This window comes from Primulina tabacum, chromosome 5 (assembly GCF_025594145.1).
Source record: "Primulina tabacum isolate GXHZ01 chromosome 5, ASM2559414v2, whole genome shotgun sequence".
Lineage (NCBI taxonomy): Eukaryota > Viridiplantae > Streptophyta > Magnoliopsida > Lamiales > Gesneriaceae > Primulina > Primulina tabacum.
This window is the reverse complement of record NC_134554.1, coordinates 9,592,686-9,615,280: the sequence shown is the minus strand read 5'-3', so window position 1 is coordinate 9,615,280 and position 22,595 is coordinate 9,592,686. Positions and strand designations below refer to the sequence as shown.

Sequence of the window (22,595 nt, the reverse complement as noted above, 5' to 3'; positions counted from 1 at the left end):
TATTTTTTCGTCTAATTGTTCAATTTTTTTTTTCATGTACTAAAATTATAATTATAATTCGATGAGTACTTTATCTGGGAAATCTACTAGAAAATTGGGTAAAAGATTTTCGTATGTTAAATGCCCGGTATCATTATTAAAATATGGCTGAAAAATGATCAATAAATAATGATAATGAATGCATATATGTAAAGATTTTTTAGTATCACTATTTTAAAATCTATAAATTTATTGACAAAAAAGATAATAAAAAGTAAACAATAAAAGAAGTCTAAAATATATACAAAAAATATCAGTAGAAAATATACAAAAAAATTTACCATACATATCAAACCTTCATGAAGATTATTGAAAAATTTTATTCATCACACAACTTTTACGCAGAAATAAACGTGCACTGAGGTGATTAAAGAAAATCGATCAAATTTTTTCAAAAAAATTTGAGAACGGTGAAGAACAAAGCTGTCAGACCCTAAACTAGTGACACTTCAAAGGTTATGCCACGTTTTCTATTGTTTCGATTTTTAATTTAATTGCATGCTAAGACAAAGTTGTCACCATGTGTCATAGTAAACGCAAATTGGCCGTTTGTTTGAGAAGTAGTTAATACCATTTTTTAGTTTACAAATACTTGGATTAGTGTTTTAATCTTAGAATAAGTCACTTGTGAGACGGTCTCACGAATCTTTATCTATGAGACATGTCAACCCTAGCGATATTCACAATAAAAGTAGTATTCTTAGCATAAAAAGTAATAATTTTCATGGATGACCAAAATAAGATATCCGTCTCATAAAATATGACTCGTGAAGTCGTCAGACACACAAATTTTTGCCATTGAAAATATCGAGATTACACACAATATCAATACGACTCACAATTGAAATAAAACGAAGAATAGATCTCTTGTGAGACAGTCCCACGAATCTTTATATGTGAGACAAGTCAATTTTATCAATATTCACAATAAAAAGTAATACTCTTAAAGTTAAAAGTAATGTTTTTTTATGAATAACCCAAATAAAAAATCTGTTTCGTAAAATACGACAGGACCGTCAAGTTTTTGCTAAAAAAAAAAAACCAATCACATTTCGAGCTCTACTATAAATACTACGCCCACTCTACACACCGATTCTCTCTCTCCCCGATTTCGCCCAATTTCTTCCAAACCCTCACCGCCCATTTGCCGCCTCGATTCTCCTCCATTTGTTACCGGAAATTGAAATTGATAACATATTTGGAAAGCCCGAGACCTAAGATATCTATTGGATCCACATATATTTCGAGGGAAATCGGGACCCAACTGCGACCCGTCGACCCTTCTCGCGCGCGCTGTTCGTCTCTCGCGATTTCAGTCCATTTAACTGGAGATTGTGTGTTTGAGGCCGTGGGAAGCTTGTTTTCGAGTAGAGGAAGGAATCCCGACCAAAGCCAGCTCTTTCCCAGCAGTTTCAGCCGTGAACCGCCAAGTTTCCACCGCTGCACCACCGCGAGCGAACATTGTTCCGACCAGCCTGGTTTTAGCTTCGATTTGGGGTGCATCTGAAGCTCGATTTCAGTTCTTTGATCAGTTATTTACAGGCTGCCCCGGGTAAGATTAATGCTTGCTCGATTTAACTCGATTTTCGATCCCTCTATTGCACCAAAATTCATTATTTGTTGTTTTACTTTTGTAGGTACATGATCTGGTTGATTTCGAGGTAAATTCCCGTGAACCTAGGTTGTTGTCGGGCCGTTTGTGTAATTTTGGGAATTTTCGAATTATAACGTTGAGTAATTCGATTTTAAGTATTGCCATAAATTAATATTGCGAATTACGGAATTCAGGAAGTTTAGAACGAAGTTTGGAAAATAATTAGCCTGGATAAGATTTTTTAGAAAATATTAGTGTTTGAACTTCGGAAATTCTCGTGATATTTTAAGTGATGTTGAGTGAAATTATTTATTCGCCTTGTAATGAAATTAATATAGGCCAAGGATTTGAAGTTGAAAATTGATCGTTTGAGTTGATATAGGTATGTTACGGCGGTGTAACATAACACGGTGAAAATAAATTAAGTTATAATGCATATTAATGTTTTGTTTATGTTATTCATTTGTTAAATTTCTTATAAATGCCTCATTGGTTTTTTTGTTCTCTGTTTGACGTGTTACATGACATTTAGAAATAATGCATAAATATTATGACATCACATTTCTATACCTGTCGTTATTGTTAACCGATTCTGCTATTGTTATTCGGCACATATTTGCTATAGTCGCATGCTAATTTTGTAAAGAGGACAAAACATGTGACATTCTCTACATGAAAGGCTGTTGGTCGTAAAATGAAGGACCATTTACAAGATTATTAACATTTGAAATTTCAAGCATTTAACGAGGCAATCATCAGACATTGAAGACTACTGAAACTCTGAATATTCAAATCGATCGCTCATATTCTCAAGTTTATCACAAGAATTATCTTACCGCTAAGTTATTAAAACACAAGCTGAATAGAAATAATTCTGATAAAACTTTCCGAGTAGTATGTATACTATAATACACACATAGGAGCACTTCTTTTTAATATCAAATTAGTTAATCCAGTAATGAAAATGGCAATGACATATTTTTACTGTCAATTTTATACGCTCATATGTCAATAATTTTGAAAAAGTCTACATGATTTTAATTTTGTTCTTTAGATTTTTACTATATTTTTTTGTTACCTTTTTATTTGTATGTCTTTTCTCTAATTGAATGCAATATTTTCTCATTATATCAATCTCAAGGGTTGTACTTTTCTGACAATCAATAATATGCAACTTTTTGTTATTATAATTTTGGTTTTTTTGTTTACTATTTTCTCACTTTGGTTAAATGAAATGCGGGCAATGCATGTATGTCATAAGCGTACGGTTTTCTCTTTTGTCTTTATGTTACCAATCTATTAATAATAAGATGCAAAACCAGTTAAATACCCATTTCACAATTTCCTTCCAAACAAGGTTTAAATTTTTTTTTGTCCGAAATCGTGGCTCCATTGATACAGAAATAACATAAGCTGACGAACAAGAGAAGAAAAAAGTGAAATCTATACCGAGTAGAATACCTAAGAAATATCCGAAATCGAAAGTAATCTACATGATTTGCGCCCCATCCTTGGTTTAAGTTTAGCCACCAGAGCACAGAAATACTCATGCCATGGTCTTATCTCCTGCTTAGCATGCTATTTTTTTTAACTGGCATTTTTTAACCTCTTAAATTGGCACCTGACATCGTAAATGGACTCTGTCATCCATATTGGAAGGGATTTCTTAGCCTTACATTTCCTTTTTGTATCCTTATTTGTGTCTATTTTACCTACACATCATCATGTGTTGTAAAATGGTCGGAGTACTTTGAATTAACCCAGTCTTCTTCATTTTTGTGGTTTAATTTATTAGTTTGACTTCTAATCACAAGGTTTATAATATTTCAAGTAGCTTATAAATGCTTATTGATATTTTTTAGTGACCTTTATTTCCTTTCTTAAAAAGTTGTTGATTGCCTTGGTGATGTAGGTGACATAACTATTGAGCTGCATAACATGACTGAGCAGGTGAGTTATCAGCAATGCATTGTTTTACTTGGATCTTATATCTATATGCTCAAATTAGCTTTGATGATTTGCTTCATTTTTGTTTCTATCTGATTATATTAGCCACTTTCACCAAAAGATGAAAGGATTATTTCTGTAAATCCTCCTCCAAATGCTGCCATCTTGGGGGCTTCAAGAAACACAAAAGATATGCCGGCAACTTCGGAAACTAGTGGATCTCTCACCACTACGTATCCATTCAGTTCATATAAACCTCAAGACCAGAATTATTATTTTGGAGGTTAGTGTTTTGATGTATCTCTATTTAAATGTAGGCAGTAGTACTTTCATGTATAGAAACATTCACATTTCACGCTCAATGATAAGAAAGGTAATTTGTCCTGTTCTTGCAAGGTTGGGAATTATATTCTCATTTTTTGTTGATGCTTACTGTCTGCATATAGTAAGATAATTGGCTAAGCATTTTGTGGATCATGGAAAACATGATTTCTAGTGTGTAATGCATCGATGTCACTGTTACTCACCTAGAAAATTGGGGACTTAAAAACTTCCATCGACGCACTTCTATGCGGGGATTTGAGACTTCCGTTAATTAACTTTTACCCGCATCAATTAACTTTTACAGCGGGAAAAATATCATGTGACTCATGTTGAATTTGAAGACTATGACTGGGTTTAACGTCAGTTTTTGGAAAAGACAATTGGTAGAAAATGCCTTTGGCTGTTGTACATTTTGTTTCCTGTTACTTGTATTGTTCTTGCTTTCTTTATGTGGCTTAGGTTTATTATCAACCTTTGCTCTCTAGGTTTCGACAATGGCAGTGGTAACTGGGACAATGCCAGCAACTTGCAAATCATACCTCCGGTAGGTATATATAAATTTGTTGCATCTATGTTATTTTACTGAAATAGAGAGCAGTGAGATGCTAAAATGTGTTTCATCACGTTTAAGGCGATGTACAACGAAAATTCTTCACTCTTCTTTCCCCCGGGCTATGGCTTCGACTCCCAGATGGCATATGGACAGTTTCCTCCATTGCCTAGCCCTTTATCGACAATAATGATTGATGGTCAGCTGTTCTCTCCACACCAAATACCTGTGACTCCGCCATACTATCCTCCAGCTGTTTCACCTGGCCCACCACATGCTACTTCGGTGCATTCAGTTTCACAGGCTGAGTTGATGCCAGGTGGAAGTAGCAGTCAAGAAAATTTGATTGACAGCACTTTTTTTGGGCCTGGCTCAGGTTATTATCTACCTTTTGGATCTTTTGGTGGAGGGGATCTATCCGGAAATAGCGGACTTGGTCTTTACAAATTCCCTGGAGAGTTTGGATCCAGCGAACGATTGCCAAGTCGTTCCAGTTCTCTAGACACTAGCAGGTTCATGTCTCCATTAAGTTCTGGAACTGTATACCCTCAACCTATTGGCATTCTTGGATCATATGAGCAAAATGTTGCACAGGTTTGTTTAAAATTTTCTTATAAGCTTGTACATTCTTTTCACATTGAAAAAATAGACGCAAAGCCTCCACAACTGAGATAAACAATCATCTTTGTGCCTTTCTATTGTCATTGCTTTCATGACTGATTAAGGCTGTGAAGATTATTTTTGCTAGGAACTTCAAATGAATTTTGGCTGACCTGTCAAAACTTCTACTAGAATACATAATATATACCAAATGTTTCATTCTTAATGTGTACCAAATCTGTGTATTTTTAGCATAAAGGTGTAGTGTGCTAATTGCTTTGTATTTTAACGTTTTGTCATCCCACACTGCTATATATAGTGCTAACTTTCATATGATGTGTAGCATTTTTTTGGGAATATCGAATACCAGTATGAGTTACTATTGACTAGAACATGCTAATGGAAATTTAATATAATCTTTAAACCATTTACGGAAAACCTAATTATAGACCTGCCTTTTTCTTGATTTCTAATTACGTATTGGCAGGCATTTCAGGGTTTTGGAGCGACACCAAACTCCTCATCCAGATATTATGCTCATGGTAGTTCATACCAAAGTGGTTCTGGGTCTAGTTTTAGCCGAAATCAGTTTGCTATTGACAAAGGTGGAAGACGCGAAAGAGAACGGGAAACTATCAGTACTTCCGCTGATACACTAGGTACTTCAAGTGACCGGAACCGTGGGCCAAGGGCGTCGAAGGCAAAAGGAAGGAATTCCTCTGAAGAGGGGTCTGCATCAGGCATTAAAGATGTTGAGTCTACTTCTGGGTTTCAAGTCAACGAGTTTAACTCCCTAGATTTCATAGTTGACTATGAACGAGCCAAATTTTTTGTTATTAAGTCTTTCAGCGAAGATAATATCCATAAAAGTATAAAATATGGTGTTTGGTCTAGTACCCCTCTAGGAAACAGGAAGCTGGATGCTGCCTACGCTGGTACAAAGAAAATGGAAGGCAATTGTCCTCTCTTTCTCTTTTTCTCGGTAAGTTGATTGATTTTTTTTAACTGACAATACCCTTTTTGATTTTACTTGCAATTTCTTCGACAGCGAGGTACTCATTTTGAATAAAAGGTTTGATAACACCTATCTTGTGAGCTATTGTTCACTTTGTGAAAGAAGTGATAAATATAGTTCTGCATTTGAGATTGTTTAAAGTGATTCAACACCACAAGGATAATCCTCTGTTCTTTTTGGAGTCGAATAGCTGTCATAAATGAGATAAAAAGTTTGCAGTGTTTAGTGGTATTGGTATTTTGTCTTTTGGGATTGGATTGGTCTCCGATTAAGGACAGATAGCGTAAGGAACTATCAGGTAACAGAGGCTAAAACTTGTCAGAAATTTCTGTGCCAAGCATAGTTGTTAAAGGCGCCTTTGAGCCCAAGGTGCAAGGCGAGACGTGCCTTATCGAAACCAGGCGCACTATTAATTTTTTAAAATAATATATTTATATGCTATGCTATTCTTTTATTACAAACAATATTATTGAAATAATTAAGCTAAGCAAAAATATATTATATCACAAAAATATATTTAATTATTTATCCACTACTGCTATTATCTTTCATTATTGACTGATTTATGATCTAGATTATCATTATTTTATTCACTATCTTTTATTTTTCTGATCTAGATTATTAATATTTTATCTTTACTATGTTGTGTAGTACTGTAGCTAAGGAATCTGATATTATTGGCAGATTCTTTACTTCTTTTATTTTCTGATCTAGACTACCATTCACCTTATTGTTTAATTCTTTAAATTTTAATCCTGTGGCTTTGCTTTGAGATTTATTTCCTCCTTTGTTTTAACCAGCAATTGCTTGATGTTACATATTTTTTGTGGCAGGAAGCTTATTCTTTTAAAATGGCTGCGTAATTACTGCAGGTTAATGCTAGTGGGCAGTTTTGTGGTGTAGCTGAGATGGTAGGACCTGTTGACTTTGAGAATGATGCTGATTATTGGCAACAGGATAGATGGAGTGGGCAGTTTCCTGTCAAATGGCACATCATAAAAGATGTACCCAACAGTCTCTTCCGCCACATACTTCTTGAAAATAATGACACCAAGCCTGTTACTCACAGTCGAGATTCACAAGAGGTATTTCCATGTTCTGGATTTATTTTTTCTGATCTGAAAAGTTGTCATGTTTAGATTTTGATAAGTGATAAAACCCAATCCAGAGATCTTAAGCTATTATAAAAGTTCTAACTGTAATTATCCTCGTTCAATTGGTTTAACGACTTGAGAATTGCTAGGTTCCTTTCTCTGATATTTTCAGCTGTTTTCTAGATTCCTTGTTTTGTTTCAAACTGATATTTATTTTGGATAGAAGATGGTAGGAATGGGATTTTTTCATTCTCTCGACACTTGAGGTGAGTGTCCAGTCCAAGAAGATACTTCAATAAAGAAGTAAGAATTTCATTTGGGATGTCAGTAGTGATATAGTTGCTGTGAATGCAATTGTTTCGAATTAGAATGATATCAATATACTCATTTTATTATTAATTTTTTCAAGCGATCGATTTGGAACACACAGTAGACAATCCAGGAACTGTAGAAAATACTTTCGTTGAGATTTCCTAACTTTTTAACTTTTTCCCCTCTTTTCCAGAATTGCATGTGCTAGCTGCATAACAGAAGCACACAAAACACTTGTGTGGTGAATCATGCATGTTTTCTTGTAATAGATGGGACAGTGTGTTAGGATAGTGGATTTGATTGGTGATCGGACTTTTAGGACTGGGGAGTATGGGGAGGTGGTTGTGTACTTTGAAGTTTCGAGTACGGTGGGACTGGACCTTGGTGAAAACTGAAAAGTAGGGGGAAGGCTGGGAATCATGGTGGGAGTTTAGGTTTTTTGGATTCAATTAAGTAATTGTTCTTTTTACAATTGTTTTGGCGCTTATGGAGATGTATCATTTAGCTTCAGATGGATGACTAATTCTTGTGAGTAAAGGGATTGTTCTCATAGACGAGAAAACCTTAAAAAAGGTATACTACAATCATAAATTTTTCTGGTTTAAGTGGATCAGTGATACATATATTTTGCTAATTAGATAACCATTTTCCATCAATTGTTACAACATTAGACTAATTTTCGCCAGGACCTCGTGTCACATTTTTAATCATGATTACTTTTAACATGCAGTATTTCTTGGTGTAAAAGGCAAGTCTTTTGTGACCGTGTAGGTTCTTATATTAGTTTTGAATACCGGATGCACGAATGAATGTTCTCACTTTTAGATTGTATATTTCCGGATTTTATTCTTTCCAACTGGTTTCATGGTTTCAAGTTGATTCATCAAATCATCTTAATAGTTCCAATTATTGAGTATGTCTTTGACATGTTGCAATGCCATGCACATTCGACTTATTTATCCATGAATCCTTATTTCAGGTGAAATTAGAACAGGGAATTGAAATGATCAAAATTTTCAAGAACTATGACTCGGAAACATCCCTTCTTGACGACTTCAACTTCTATGATGACCGTGAAAAGTCCTTGCTTGAGAGAAAGGCCAAACAGCGAGCCATTTCAACTGGAAATACATCAACTTCACTTGCTACTGAATCGATAAATCAATTATCAGATAATTTGACGGACACACTCCGTTTGGATGGTGCCAAAAACCTGTCCAAAATGAAGGATTTGGAGTAGCTGGTATCGTATTTAACATGTAGCAGACTGCAGCATTTGCTTCTAGGCATTTGAATTTATCGTCAGAAGTTACTGACCGGGGAATGATATCTCATGGTAGCTGGTGTTACCCTTTTCATCGAATCTCTCTCATTCGTCTTATTTGGTTATTGGAGATTTTTAGGGAAGACTAGAGGCTGAACACTGGGACAGCTCTTGTACTCTTCTTTCTTTCCTATAGTCATTTCATTTTTATTTTTCGCTATTCTTAATTTGTCTTTTATCAAGATAGGGTGGTGTAGGCATGGGAGGATTGCGAAATCTGCGTGCCGAATGCTTGGTGGTTGTATTTTTAGCTTTTCTATATTCTATATTACTTGGAGGGCAGAATGTATTACGATGCTACAGATTGTATTAGGATGCTATGTATCAACATTCTGTATAAGCCCCTCAAAAGAGGTGGCAATTAAAATCGAATGAATGCAGTCATATTTACAAGAGAGATGTATCATTTTATGCTATTTCGAATTCATTTCAAGCCAATTTTTTTTTCCCTCGTTTGGAAGGAAAAAATTGATTTTGGAAATTTTTTACTGAATTTTCTTTCTGTTTTCGTAAAATTGTGGGCAAATTACCGCGGTTGAAACCATCAGTAATTTAGTGGATATTCAATACAGTTTAAATGTGTTCAAGCTTGGGTAAGATTAAACATTTTTTATAAGTAACAATCGGATTGGTTTGGATTTTGATAAAAACTTATCGATTTTTGCTAAATAATGAACTAGAACAGACCATTGGTAATTAAAAACCAAACCATTGGATTATGTTCAGCTTGGTTTGGATGATCCTGTTACGAAGGCGTGCATTAAATCAAAGCATTTTTTTTCATGATATACCAATCAAAATGGAGGAATTAAACATCATATTCCACCGCTAGTGCTGGGCCGTCAATTCATTTGAGTTTCGGTCTCTTCTAATCTTCATTGCACGGTTTGGATTGATTTCACTGTTCTTTCCCAACTAAAATATAAAAGGTCTCGGTGCGACTTTGCTTGGTCAAGAAGGGGATCCAAATGTAAAAACAGGGGGAGAATTCGAGAGAAAGATAGTCGATGGTTCTCTTTAATATTCCCCTCAACATCGACTCTTTTTCGATTTCATTTTCTCAAATTTTATTATAGCTGTTACAGCCGCTGAATCAGCTATTGGATCCACTTTGGGAAGCTTAGCTTAGTGAATAAGCTAAAAGGAGGCAAAAGAAGGGCATACTGATGATTTTTAACTTTTGACATTTTTCAAATAAAATATTTGAAGAATATATAAATTTTCTAAACTGCATGTTATGGAAATCAAACCATGTGAAAAATTGAATTTTCAAAGCAAAAAAATTTAAGGAAAAAAACTCACAATCGAAGCTTAAATACAAGTATTACACAATTTGAGCTCCAAATGAGAACGAAATACAAGGATGAAGGCAGTCTTACGGATAAACCATTTTTTGCACTGTACTTGGATCTCCATCATTTTCTCCAAAGCATCCACAGACAGGAGAGGGTATTTTACTCGATAAGAATCCATTTACAATATTATATTCACTCAACGAAGAATATAAACGTAAACTACATGTTATATTTCACAATGAATTTGTTCTTCTCAACAGTTTCCTCGGCGGAAACATGTACAAAACCTGCAATGAAAATTATGATTCTTATTTAAAGAGTAAGGAAAATTATATAAACATCTGGTTTTATCCCTGTATTAACGACAGGGTGGCGAGAAGCATCTTGAAGCCAAACATATTGAATGACGCGAAATATATAAATAAATAGGATCCGCCAAAAGAGGAAACATCAAAGTTCATATTTCATCATGTTATCGTTTCATCAAAGGAGTAACGCATTACACATTAGCATGTGACTTCTTTCATGTATGTAATCTGCATTTACAAATATCTCTATTTCCTGAATTACTTTGGTTACTTTTGAATCCCTGTTTCCAGTGTAAGTTGTATTCTCATTCGGGAGATTGTTTGGTATCCATATCGTTGGTATCACCCTTGTATTCGTAACCATATGAAATGATTATAGAACTTTATGGTCTCTTTCTTTGTTATAGACACAAAAACCAAAACAGAGCTAAGTAGAGGATTTAAACCAATATCACGAAGTTTCAGCTCGCACTAACTTCAACTGCAATCACTAACATACCTTGAGTAGGAAGGCTAGTATTGGCCCTAAAATCACAAACATACATTTTTTAGCCCCATTACGTGCCTCTTCCAGTCAAACATCCTATCGTCGCTATTCATTGCCATTATGAACTTCCGCAGCATTTGCACTTTCGCGTCAGAAATCAATTCGCTCCTGTATTATCTTAGATGCCAGTTTAGAATAATTCTGAGTGTGCTTTCTTCTGTATTTTCAGGTGTTCTTGTTTCAAAAATCTGCCGTTTATAAATGTAACATGGCAGGAAAGCCAGCAGTGGTAACTCGCGTTGTTGATAGTATGACCGACAATTTGAGGCCTACTCGTGCTGAAGCAACTGATGTTGCTAATGCTGTTTTGGATGGTAATTCACCATCCTAACTTTATATTTTGTGTCCTTGTTTACAGGATGACCGTAACTCGAGGTCGAGAAGATCCAAACTTTTTACATTTACAAGCTGCACATATCTCAAATATTTTTTGCACAAAGAAGTACGTCTTCAATGAATAAAAAGCTCTGAAAATGTTGTTTAATTTAATCTACAAAGGCGTGTACAATGGGCAAGGAAACCCACGATTCCTCTTCCTCGCCCATTTAATTTCTCGCCCCTCCAAGGGTCAAGAATGTCGCACGAGGTGCAGGCAGGCAGGCCCTACGTGTATTCATTCCGTGCGGTGAAGCTGCCCTGCAACTTCTTTATTATTATTATTATTATTATTATTATTATTATTATTATTATTATTATTATTATTATTATTATTATTAATTCTGATTATTATTATTATTATTAATTCTGATTTTAAATTATTAAAATTAGTAATAAAAAAGTTAAATAATTAAAATTAATAATATAGAGTGAATGAGATGGTTTAGTCGTTGTAAATCAATGGTCAAGATCATATTAGTGTTTAACATTTTGACAAAACATAAAAGTTCATTACAAAAAATTGAAATCATATTAGCCTCTTTATATGTGTGTTTAAATATTTGTCTGTTAATTTTTACTTATGTGTGTTATTTTTAAAATATGTTTTTAAAATTATTTCTAAGCTTTTAAATTTTAATTATATGTAATTTTAAATTTTTTCAATCGTATGCACTTTTATTTTTTGTTTAAATAGTCGTATATTTAATGATATAAAAAATTAATATTTCAAAATAAAAATTAATATTTCAACATCATCTCTGCATCATTTATTTTATTTTTGCATAACCACGAAATGAAATTATCATGACATCAACTTGCAATGAAATTAATTCCATCACCAATATCTTCACACTATTGAACACACTCTGGTTCAATCACTATTATCCCAATTTTATAGGATGTGACATTTGATAATATATTTTGTTGGAATAACGATGTGACATCATAATAACGATGTGACATCAGATACATCAACAATTTTTCAGTGTTATTCTTAATATTTTTCGATATTACATAATCAATTTTTCTTAAAGGACTAAAAGCCAAAAAACCAAAATTATAGGACCAAGATCGAATTTTGACTACTCAACGGAAAAAAAAATTCAAAACTGACAAACTTAGAGGATGTATTTGACTATTTTGTCATTCATAAAATCAAAATCTTAATTTCTCCAGATTTGATGAAATGGGACAATCGGGTATGTTATTTAAAAACATATAAATGTATATATTTTTGGCAAAAATCTGTGTGAGACGGTCTCACGGGTCGTATTTTGTGAGATAAATATCTTATTTGAGTTATAATGAAAAAGTATTATTTTTTATGCTAAGAGTATTACTTCTTATTATGAATATCGGTAGGATTGACCCGTATCACAGATAAAGATTCGTGAGACCGTCTCACAGGATACATGCTTTATATTTTTATATAAAAAATTGTCTCCTTTTTCAGTTTTTGAAAAATGACTGATAACTACAAGGAATCCGAGTTTTTGAATATGCACGTAATTATAAAAGTGATATACTCAGATTATTTATCATTATTACTGTTACCATAATTAATTACTCCACAAGAGATATAAAAATAAATTCTAATTGGATTAAAGTTACGATCCTTGTTGAATATATTCAAATTTTAAATAGAACTGATCCACAGTATATATGGTTGAATTTTAAAAGAGGAAAGGCCAATATTCTTGGTGGTTGGGAGCTAGTTTGCATGCATGAGATCACATTAAGGAAAAGTCTGCGTAATTTATGAATCTCAGTAGGCGCTGCACAGTTGGTGGAGGTGGCGGTGGTACTCCCGCCGCCCACCTTGTACGTACTCTCACTTGTTTATCTATTATTTCAGTTTCCACCATTCTTTAATGCACATTATGTGTGCACCGTGCAACGGTTACATTTTTAATTTTGCTTTGATTTATGGATGGGATAACTCACAGTGATATAGAGTATTGTACGTGTAAGATATTTCTAAATTACGCTGCACATTTACAACACAGACACTTTAGATACATGTATATGTATATATATGAGTTTTGATATGTTCCACACACACCTTGTACACTTATATGAACACCGATGATGTGTTACTCACCTATTGGATGTGATAGAAGTGATTCAATAACTTAGTGTCGCAAATTTGTGCGATAAATTAGTAACACATGCAAAAAAGTTCATTTTGCGACGACGTAACTAAACATAAAACAATTGTGTCCAATTACATTTTTATCAAATGCATATATATATATATATATTTACACACACACACACACGGGCCAACTAGTCCCATATTTATGATAATAAAAAATACTTTCGACATAAAAATCATATTTTTTCATGAGCTACCTAAATAGGATATCTGTCTCACAAAATTGATTCGGCGAGACTATCGCATAAAAGTTTTTGTGTTAAATTATATAGATGTTCATAAAAATTCACGAGATAAAAATCATGAGCGGTAATAGAAGTATAAACATAGATAAAGGGGGTGTATTGGTTCTAAATTTGTAATGATTTTTATGGGTTTAAAAATCAAAAGTATTTAATCTAGACTTTTATATAATCTATAAAAGTTTAATGGTATTCAATGTAATTGTAGAATTTTAAAAAGTTACGTGAAATTCAAACTTGACTTTTAAAAACATTACAAAAGTCCACATGTATCCAAAATGTCAATAGAATTTTAATAATTCCATGAAATTCTATTAAGTATAAGAATTAAAGCCTAAGGTAACACAAAAAAAATGTCAAGAAAGTTTTTGATTCAGCCTAAAAATTTTGATGTACATTTAATTGAAAAATCTCTCAAACTCACGTACTTAATACAAACACTAATTTTCATTCTTTTCTCATGCAAATATTTTTCCTTTTATATGTACTTTTTAAAAACATATTTTTTTTTATTGTTAACAATAGTTAAAATCAAAATTATTAGCATTGTTCATGTTATTTTTTGAGTTTCAGTCACAAAACCTCTTAAAATTTAAAATTAGATTTATTAAAAAAATAAAAAAAGTATTACAATACATAACAAAAAAAATTATAATATTTTATTAATCTATAAATTGAAAATGATAATTATTTTTAATTATTAAAATTTAAATTTTTTTATTAATTATTATATAACATTTGATGTTTAATTATTTTCTATAATTTTAATTAATCTATATATTGATCAAAATTCTTGCATACTTATTATATATTTTCAGGTACAAATAATTGTCTTGTTTATTATTTTTGTTTGATATAATGTCAAAAACAAAATTGATATATTTTTTATACAAAATTTATTTAAAATGAATGAAATTATTTTCAGTTTGGTTATTTATTAATATCGAAAATTATTATTATGTGTTTTTTTAAAATATTAATTATTTAAATAAACATATTGAATTGACTTGAATAATTTAAGTTTAATTGCAATAATGACTTATTTTTTGTCTTTCGTAAAATAAATATATAACAAATATTATATTGAAAGAGAGAAATATTTGAAATAAGTAAAAATTATTCACGTTGTTCAAATAAATTTTAAAAAATCATAATAATAAATTACAAAATCCATAGGGTTCTATAAAAAAAGTTTACAAATATCAATAAAAGGCATACAAAAATGGATCTACAAGATTCTGTGAAAATCTTTATAAATTTTGAGATTATGCAAAAGTCAGTAAAAATCTATAAACTCCACAAAAGTCTGTTATTTAAAAGAAATCAGAAAATATTGCAACGAATACACCCACCTAAATATTGAGACATTGGGAATTTTAGGTGAGCCACAAATTTAATTTACAAAACAAGGTCTAATTAATTGTATTTACTTCTCCGCTTTAATAGATTAAAATCGTTGTCGGTTTTTTAAATTGATTTTATCTATATTTGGTTAGATAGAACTTTCCTCAATAGCGAGTACTCTTTATCTTATTTATGGACATTTATAGGCATTTATCAAGAAATTCCAATCATTAAAAACTTGCATAAATTGAAATTTAATTTTTAGTTCACTGCTACAGCTAGAGATGGAAACTTCAATGTCTTTATTTTGGGTAATCGTCTAATCGACAAGATTAAATATTTCAAGGCAAACACGATATTTTTTTTAATACTTTATCAAATGAATCAACCAATAATTTTTTTTCAAATTTTGCATGTTTTTCTGCCAATATAATATAAATATAACACATTTTGCGTTTCAAATAGTGGATAACGTTTATATGCCATGATATATATATGTTCGGCTCATACTAAAATAAAGAAAAAATTATTACTAAAATACGTATCTATTAAAAATGAATGGAAAACAGGTTATTTTATTTTAAATAAGTTTTAAAAATAAGTAATAATATTTTCTCCTTTAATATATCAATGGATTTTTTTTTATTAAAAAAAGTAAGGTTAATTAGATCAAAAAAATGAAAAGAAGACAGTGCCAAAAATCCTCTCGCTTCACATGTTAGAGTATGTCTACTGTGAGACGATCTCACATGTTTATTTCATGGAACTGATTGACCCGTCTATATTTAGAGTGAAAAATAATATTTTGACAAAAAAAATATATGTTTTCATTTGTCAGTTGAGAGACGATCTCACTGAAGTTTTTGTGCTCGTGTTATTAAGTTGTAAATAATACCCTTTAATCTTTATGCTAAATATACACTTTTCACTCTGAAAATTGCAAATAAAATATAAATTTTAATTTCACAATTATAAATGTGGGGTTGTACGGACGATGAGATGCCCCCTCTATGAAAATTAAAGTGGCTAAATTTGAAGAACAAAGTAGGCATCGGCGCCTCCCACACGCCTCTTAATCACTATACTAAGTCCTATCTATTCCAACATTTAAATATAATAATTTACAATATTTATTATACACGCATTGCTTAATTATCTAGGGAAGTTTGTACCTCGTGGTTGAATTTGGATTAATTAGTGGTTGGTTTTCCTCAAATTTTATAATCGCCCCGAAAAATTTAAAGATCTTATCACAAATATTGACAAAATATGTAGAAACAATTCTTTCTTCCAAAAAAGGGTTATTTGAAGTACGAAATTTACGTTTGTATTATTTATTTGATCTGCCCAAATGCTTGACATCTAAGATTTGTTCAAGAATACTTCATAATTTGCACTTAATTAACAGATTCATGCAAATATTTTGTTGAAGGAGTGCAATCTGATATATTTTGAAAATTGGATGAAGTTATACTTAGATTGAGAGAAGTCCTAGATGTGTTATTTTTAATAGTATAGTAAAGAAAATTCAAAAGGTGTGATACCCCATTCCACACCAATAAAATTAGAAGTTTATAATGAGCTATAATTACCTTCTATGCAACTCAGATTAATCATTTCGTAAAACGATAATAAATATGAAGTGGTTGCTATATGTGGTCGCGCAGCCCTAATCCCGGAGCATGAAAAAAAGACCTAACTTGTCTCATATTTTTTTCCTTTAAGCATGCATCGTAACATATCATTAAAAGTCATTGAAAGTGCTTAAACCCTAATATAAATTTTGTCCTCCTTGTCTCGGCACATTTTTTTTCTTACTGTCGAATTTAGGAAAATATCCTAATTCTTGTGGTAATCCTCTTCCAAGAATTTGTATGAAATAGATAAAGTAATATGTTTTTTTAAAAAAAATTAGGACAAAATACAGTCCTTTTATACCGTTGGATAAATATCATAACACAGACGAAAGAAAAAAAGAATATTTCGCTTAGGGAGTATATAATTCTTTAAAAAGTAATACAAGATTGAAGTATAAGTAATCGGCTAAGCATGATTTAATATATATTATATTAATAAACAAAATAATATGATTCGAATTCGGCTCACAAAAAAATTGAACATATTTGAGTTCGACTCAAATTCTATAATTTCAAATATGGAGGAAGAGGCGTGAGAAAGCAAAAACGTTGTCAATGCAGCAGATGAGTTAGAGGACCAAATAGTTACAGTTTATATGCGTCAGTTATCGAGTGCACTACGAGCCACGCTTTATTCTTCTTTCCAGTAATTCAGGGTTTTTGGAAGTGCTAGCTGTTCAAGAAACTGCTAAAACAAGTTCGAGAGCGTTCTACTACGGATATTTGCCTATGGATGATGAACCAGATAAGCAAAACTGAGTTCGAAAGATTTGCTTGCCGGACCTGGTGTGCTTGGAATAGTTGGCTTCAAGTCATACACTGCGCCGAGGATAATCACAATTCTTTGCCAAAGCAATGGGATGACCGATATATTGAGGAGTATCGGCAGCCCTGAGTGATGTTCAAATCGATAAACATGGGACTGCAACTGGCTCGCCTAGGATCTGTAACTGTAAGCCACCACAAATTGGTCACCTCCGGCTTGATGTGGATGCGGCCCTTAATGATAAACTAAATGTTTATGGTGGTGTTGGTGTAATCTGAAATCAAGAAAGGAACCTAGTGCTGGCGTTTGGTCAAATGATACTTGAACCATTCTCTGTGGTGTACGCAGAACTTATGGCTCTTAAGCTATGGGTACAGATGGTTCATGAGAGAGGATTTCACCGTGTTCAGGTTTTTTCTGACTCACATGTGGCCGTGCATGCAGTCATGAGCGCTGATGATAGTCGAATTCAAGCATATTAGCGCTCGGCAAATCTAGTTGTTTACTCAATAACAAAATTTATTATTTCATCTCCTAGGCACTACAAGAAAAATGCCATACGACAAAACCGTTGTCGTAGCCATTTTAAAACTGTTGTTAAAGCAACTGTTGTTAAATGGTTCGCTCAAAAAAAATCATTGTCGTAGCTACAATTAGCAACAACCGTCGCAAATGATATTTGCGATGGAATGCATATATAAACCGTCTCTATTTGGCGACGGTTTGCTACACCGTCGCTAAACTTAGCGACGGTTTATTATTAAACGTCGCTAAATGTAGCGACGGCATTTCAAAACCGTCGCTATGTAGTGACGGTTTATATATGATTTCCGTCGCTAATATTTTACGTAAAATAAAAAAAAATTAATAATTTAATAAATCTGTGTTGTGAATTGGTACAATCGTGTAAGATATAAAAAAATTTAAGTTTCATGAAGTGATAAAATCGTGTAAAAGATAAAAATTTTAATTGTTTTGAAATGATAAAATCGTGTAAGAGATAAAAATTTTAAGTGTTGTGAAGTTGTAAAATCGTGTAAGTGAGAAAAATTTTTAGTGTTGTGAAATGAAGTGGAAGAAAATGTAGCGAATTTGCTGGTATTTATAGAGAGTGGTGGAAGAAAATGGAGGGAATTTTAGGCGGGATCAAATTTTTGAAATTAGCGACAGTTTTATTACAACCGTCGCTAAAATTAGCGACGATGTTATGCTTAAAGTGTCGCTTATTTGGTGGAAGAAAATGGAGGGAATTTTAGGCGGTAACTAATTTTTGAAATTATCGACGATTTATCTATAACTGTCACTAATATTAGCGACGTGTTTAAGAAAACCATCGCTAATACCGTTGTGTTTGAGGCTAATCGACAACGATTTTCTGAAACCGTTGTTGAATGTTCAAAAAAACACACTAATAGACAACGGTTCATGAAACCGTTGTCTTAAATGTTCAAAGACAACAGTTTTACAAAACCGTTGTCATTGATCCTAAAAACCGTTGTCTTTGACCCCTAAAACCAAAATCGTTGTCTTTTGCTTAAAAAATGATATACGACAACGGTTTTAACTAAAACCGTTGTTAAAAAATTTTAACAACGATTTTAGTTAAAACCGTTGTCGTATGTGTGTTGTTGATTCTGAAATTTCTTGTAGTGACACCTTTCTGTTGGGTGAACGATGTTTTTCTTTCTTGGTTTGTTAATATTGTATCAATGATCACTCTTTGTCAATAAAAGTGATACTAGATTACCAGTAAAAAAAATACTGAGCATTGATGCAAGATAAGTGGAAGTTGAGAGAGTAATTATATATTTTTATATCCATAATATACGAAAAGTGATGGCCGGTGACATACTAATCAATATATATTAAAAAAAAAAACTATTCCTTTATTTTAATCCCCTAATTATTTAAAATTTGTTATTAGTATAATATATTATTTTTTCACAATTAATTTGATTTTTGTCGGAATAGTAACAAAGAGTAAAATGATGCTGAAACAACATCGGATATTGTTGAATTGCTGAAAATCAGAATAAGTGTGGAGAAAAAAAAGCCAATTTAATGTATCAAGATCAAATTTTAATTAGTCAATTGAATGACCAAAAATTTATATAGTCCAACCACGTGAAATATTTAATTTTTTTTCTTAATATAGATACAAAACAAGGATTACAAAAGTCGATATAGCTAGAGAAAGAAATTTCTATAAATAATAGACAAAAAAACTAATATTTCTAAAATAAATATAAATTATTATTATTTTTTAAAAAATCATTTAAAATAATTAAAAACGTCACTTTAATTTATTTCTAAAGTAAAACTTATAATTCTCTTAATCTCTCACACATACTGAGAATACACAGCACTGCCAGTATATATTAGTTGCATCAAAGTTAGAGGCAATGCGCCCTTACAAAAAGCCTTTTCCCTTTCTTTCTTTTGCGTATGTGAAGCATTCTCATGTTTCTGTCTTGGTCCCTCCCAAAGCATATTCACTCGCGTCTTCTTATTCTCAATTTGTCTCACTAAAGGATACTAAAATTTTATCCTTCTTCTTTGTCTGCAATATTACTGGTCCAAAAGTTGACATATTTTGTAGAAAAAAGCTAGGTTTTGTTGTTGGTATTGAAAAAAGGTTTGGAAATGGATTGGAATGGAAATTTTCGGGTGCCTTTCGTTCCTCGAGTACCTGATCCGAGCTCTTTCAGCTTCCTCTACAGCTACAACTGCGATCATTATCCTGCAGGTTTGTTGTTTCAGATTTGACTTATCAAAATAAGTTACATATGCAGCATTTTGTATTGTCTTTATGTGTTCTTGCATGAGGAGTACTTAAGGGGGGTGAGATGGATTCCACAGGGAACAACTCAAAAGGTTTAGAAAGAATAAATTAGTATTTTCAGAAAAATCAGATTTAAAAAATTTAACTTGTTTCATTTGAGAAACTGAGACCTTTAAGGAGTGTGAAAAAGGGTTTGTCTTTCATCAATGACATAAAGAGTTCTGTGAAATTAATGAAGCTAGCAAGGGCTGTGGCCTCCATATGTTTCTGTAACAAATATCCTATTTTCGAATCTTTTTAGGTCTAGAAATGAAGCAGCAGTCGATGCAGGCAACACAACATGCGATGCTTCCGGAATTGATAGACAATAAGAGCAACGTCAACAGTAACTACGGGCAAGATCTGAAGAAGAGAAGATTGAGCACGGACCAGTTGGATTCGCTCGAGAATAGTTTCCAGGAAGAGATTAAGTTGGACCCCGACAGGAAAATGAAGCTGGCTAAGGAACTGGGTCTGCAACCTCGACAAATTGCTGTGTGGTTCCAGAACAGAAGGGCTCGCTGGAAGGGCAAGCAGCTCGAGCGACTGTACGATTCGCTTAAACAAGAATTCGATAATCTTACCGGGGAGAAACAAAAGCTTCAACAAGAGGTAATTAATTAATTAAATTTCACACAAGTATGCTAAGAAAAGTATCAAAATGTATGCGCTTTTTTAATCTCGTGCTCCTGAAATTCTTGAAAATAGCACAAAAATATATTTTTTAACAAAAATTGTATATTTTTATAATTTCTCTTTAGAATCGATAAAATAAAAAGTGGGTTGTCATCGAATTCATTACATGTGTCCATTTGGTTGATCTTCACTTCAAAACTCTAATTTATCCTAAAAATAAATTTTTCTCTTTGTGGTTTAAATTCTTGTCCTACTTTTCTCTCATATTTCACTTCCTTCATTATATAATAAGGCATATACATTAATAATTTACGCCAAATATTCAATATACATGAATAAATTATTAGAAATTAACTACTTTCCATTTACACCATGTATGCACAAATTATTCGTAATTAACTAATTTTGCACAATATTTGAAATTTTGTATCAAGGTCTTCTCCCTGAGGGCAATGCTAAAGGATCAAGTGGCTAAGAAGCAAGTCTCCACAGCCTACACAGAAATTTCCGGGGAAGAAACTGTCGAGAGCACATCGATTCCGAGTTCCGATAAGTCCCGTGGTAACATTAACCAAATTCCAGAATGCAGCTATGCTTTAAATGTGGATGACTATAATCCAGTTATGATGAGTGCTGCATACTGGGCCGACATGCCTTCATGTTCTTGAAATTAAATTTACAAAGGATAATTTGTCATGTCTAGTCTAATCTTAATTATAGGATTAAAGTGGTTAATCTAGTTTTAGATAGGGTTTATTGGAACTTAAGAAACAAATATAATATGAGATTAAGGTTCTTGATCTTGGGAGACTTAGAAATTTTTAACTAGTTTTGAGATAAGTGAGATGTTTGTTTGGTTTTTCATGCAGGTGTTCGTTTTACTTTAATGTCAAATAATATAATTATATTTTATAATTATTGTTTAATTAATTAGTATTAAGTATTATTATAAATATTTAATTATACATATGTTTTTATGATTTCCCAAATGATTGATTATAATTGAATTGATCATGCCTAAGATTGAATTGTTCGCAAAATTTATTATACCGAGACTCGTATACCTTTTTTTTCTTCTTTTTTTAAAGTATAGTATAGGGATTAAAATATTATTTTTTCACATAAAAATATCTCTGATATTTCAAATAAAAGCTTAGATGTTACCAACTATTATTTTAATCAATTTGCAGCCTTGGAGACTTAATTGATTGGCATATATTGAAATGCTACATTTAATTTTCAACTAATTTTGGAAACTAATTGGTGAGTTTAATTAATGAATGGTCGAAGAAGATAAAGTGGCCATCCGAAATATTGTTGTATTGTAGTTTCAGTCATAAATTTGCTTAAACAATAATTCAATGGCTACTAAGCCATAGAGATAGATAATTACTTAATAATATATATATATATATATATATATATTATTAAGTAATTATCTATCTCTATGGCTTAGTAGCCATAGTATATATATATATATATATATATATATATATATATATATATATATATATATATATTATGACACACGTGATGTGTACATTAAATATTAATTTTTTTATATATCTTTTAACATATTTTGAATTTTAAAGTTTAAATGCAGTGCTTTATTTATTGTAAACTTCGTAGCTTCTATATATTACTTTAGGGAAATAAAAAAAAGAGTA

The 22,595-nt window shown here is 32.1% G+C and overlaps 2 protein-coding genes across 6 annotated transcripts; both read left to right on the top strand.

Annotated features, from left to right (window-relative positions):
• Window positions 1–1,114: 1,114 nt before the first annotated feature.
• On the top strand, window positions 1,115–9,188 carry LOC142546314 (YTH domain-containing protein ECT4-like). 5 transcript variants are annotated; one of them, XM_075653965.1, is made up of 9 exons: window positions 1,115–1,591; window positions 1,677–1,700; window positions 3,546–3,583; window positions 3,686–3,863; window positions 4,390–4,448; window positions 4,536–5,048; window positions 5,551–6,036; window positions 6,942–7,154; window positions 8,455–9,188. In XM_075653965.1, the coding sequence occupies exons 3-9, from the start codon at window positions 3,572–3,574 to the stop codon at window positions 8,713–8,715; spliced, it is 1,722 nt and encodes a 573-aa protein (XP_075510080.1). In that variant the 5' UTR covers window positions 1,115–1,591; window positions 1,677–1,700; window positions 3,546–3,571; the 3' UTR covers window positions 8,716–9,188. The 5 variants fall into 5 exon arrangements, with proteins under 5 accessions (XP_075510080.1, XP_075510076.1, XP_075510077.1 ...); XM_075653961.1 differs by having other exon boundaries at window positions 1,116–1,591; window positions 5,542–6,036; XM_075653962.1 differs by lacking the exon at window positions 1,677–1,700 and having other exon boundaries at window positions 1,116–1,591; window positions 5,542–6,036.
• Window positions 9,189–19,890: 10,702 nt separating this feature from the next.
• On the top strand, window positions 19,891–21,814 carry LOC142544718 (putative homeobox-leucine zipper protein ATHB-51). The gene is made up of 3 exons (XM_075651753.1): window positions 19,891–20,217; window positions 20,555–20,904; window positions 21,363–21,814. The coding sequence occupies exons 1-3, from the start codon at window positions 20,115–20,117 to the stop codon at window positions 21,594–21,596; spliced, it is 687 nt and encodes a 228-aa protein (XP_075507868.1). The 5' UTR covers window positions 19,891–20,114; the 3' UTR covers window positions 21,597–21,814.
• Window positions 21,815–22,595: the final 781 nt, after the last annotated feature.

Coding starts and splice junctions, on each gene's coding strand:
- LOC142544718 (XM_075651753.1), top strand. CDS start 20,115: ATGGATTGGAATGGAAATTTTCGGGTGCCTTTCGTTCCTCGAGTACCT. Junction 20,218..20,554: donor CTGCGATCATTATCCTGCAG/GTTTGTTGTTTC, acceptor GAATCTTTTTAG/GTCTAGAAATGAAGCAGCAG. Junction 20,905..21,362: donor AACAAAAGCTTCAACAAGAG/GTAATTAATTAA, acceptor TTTTGTATCAAG/GTCTTCTCCCTGAGGGCAAT.
- LOC142546314 (XM_075653962.1), top strand. Junction 4,449..4,535: donor ACTTGCAAATCATACCTCCG/GTAGGTATATAT, acceptor ATCACGTTTAAG/GCGATGTACAACGAAAATTC. Junction 7,155..8,454: donor ACAGTCGAGATTCACAAGAG/GTATTTCCATGT, acceptor TCCTTATTTCAG/GTGAAATTAGAACAGGGAAT.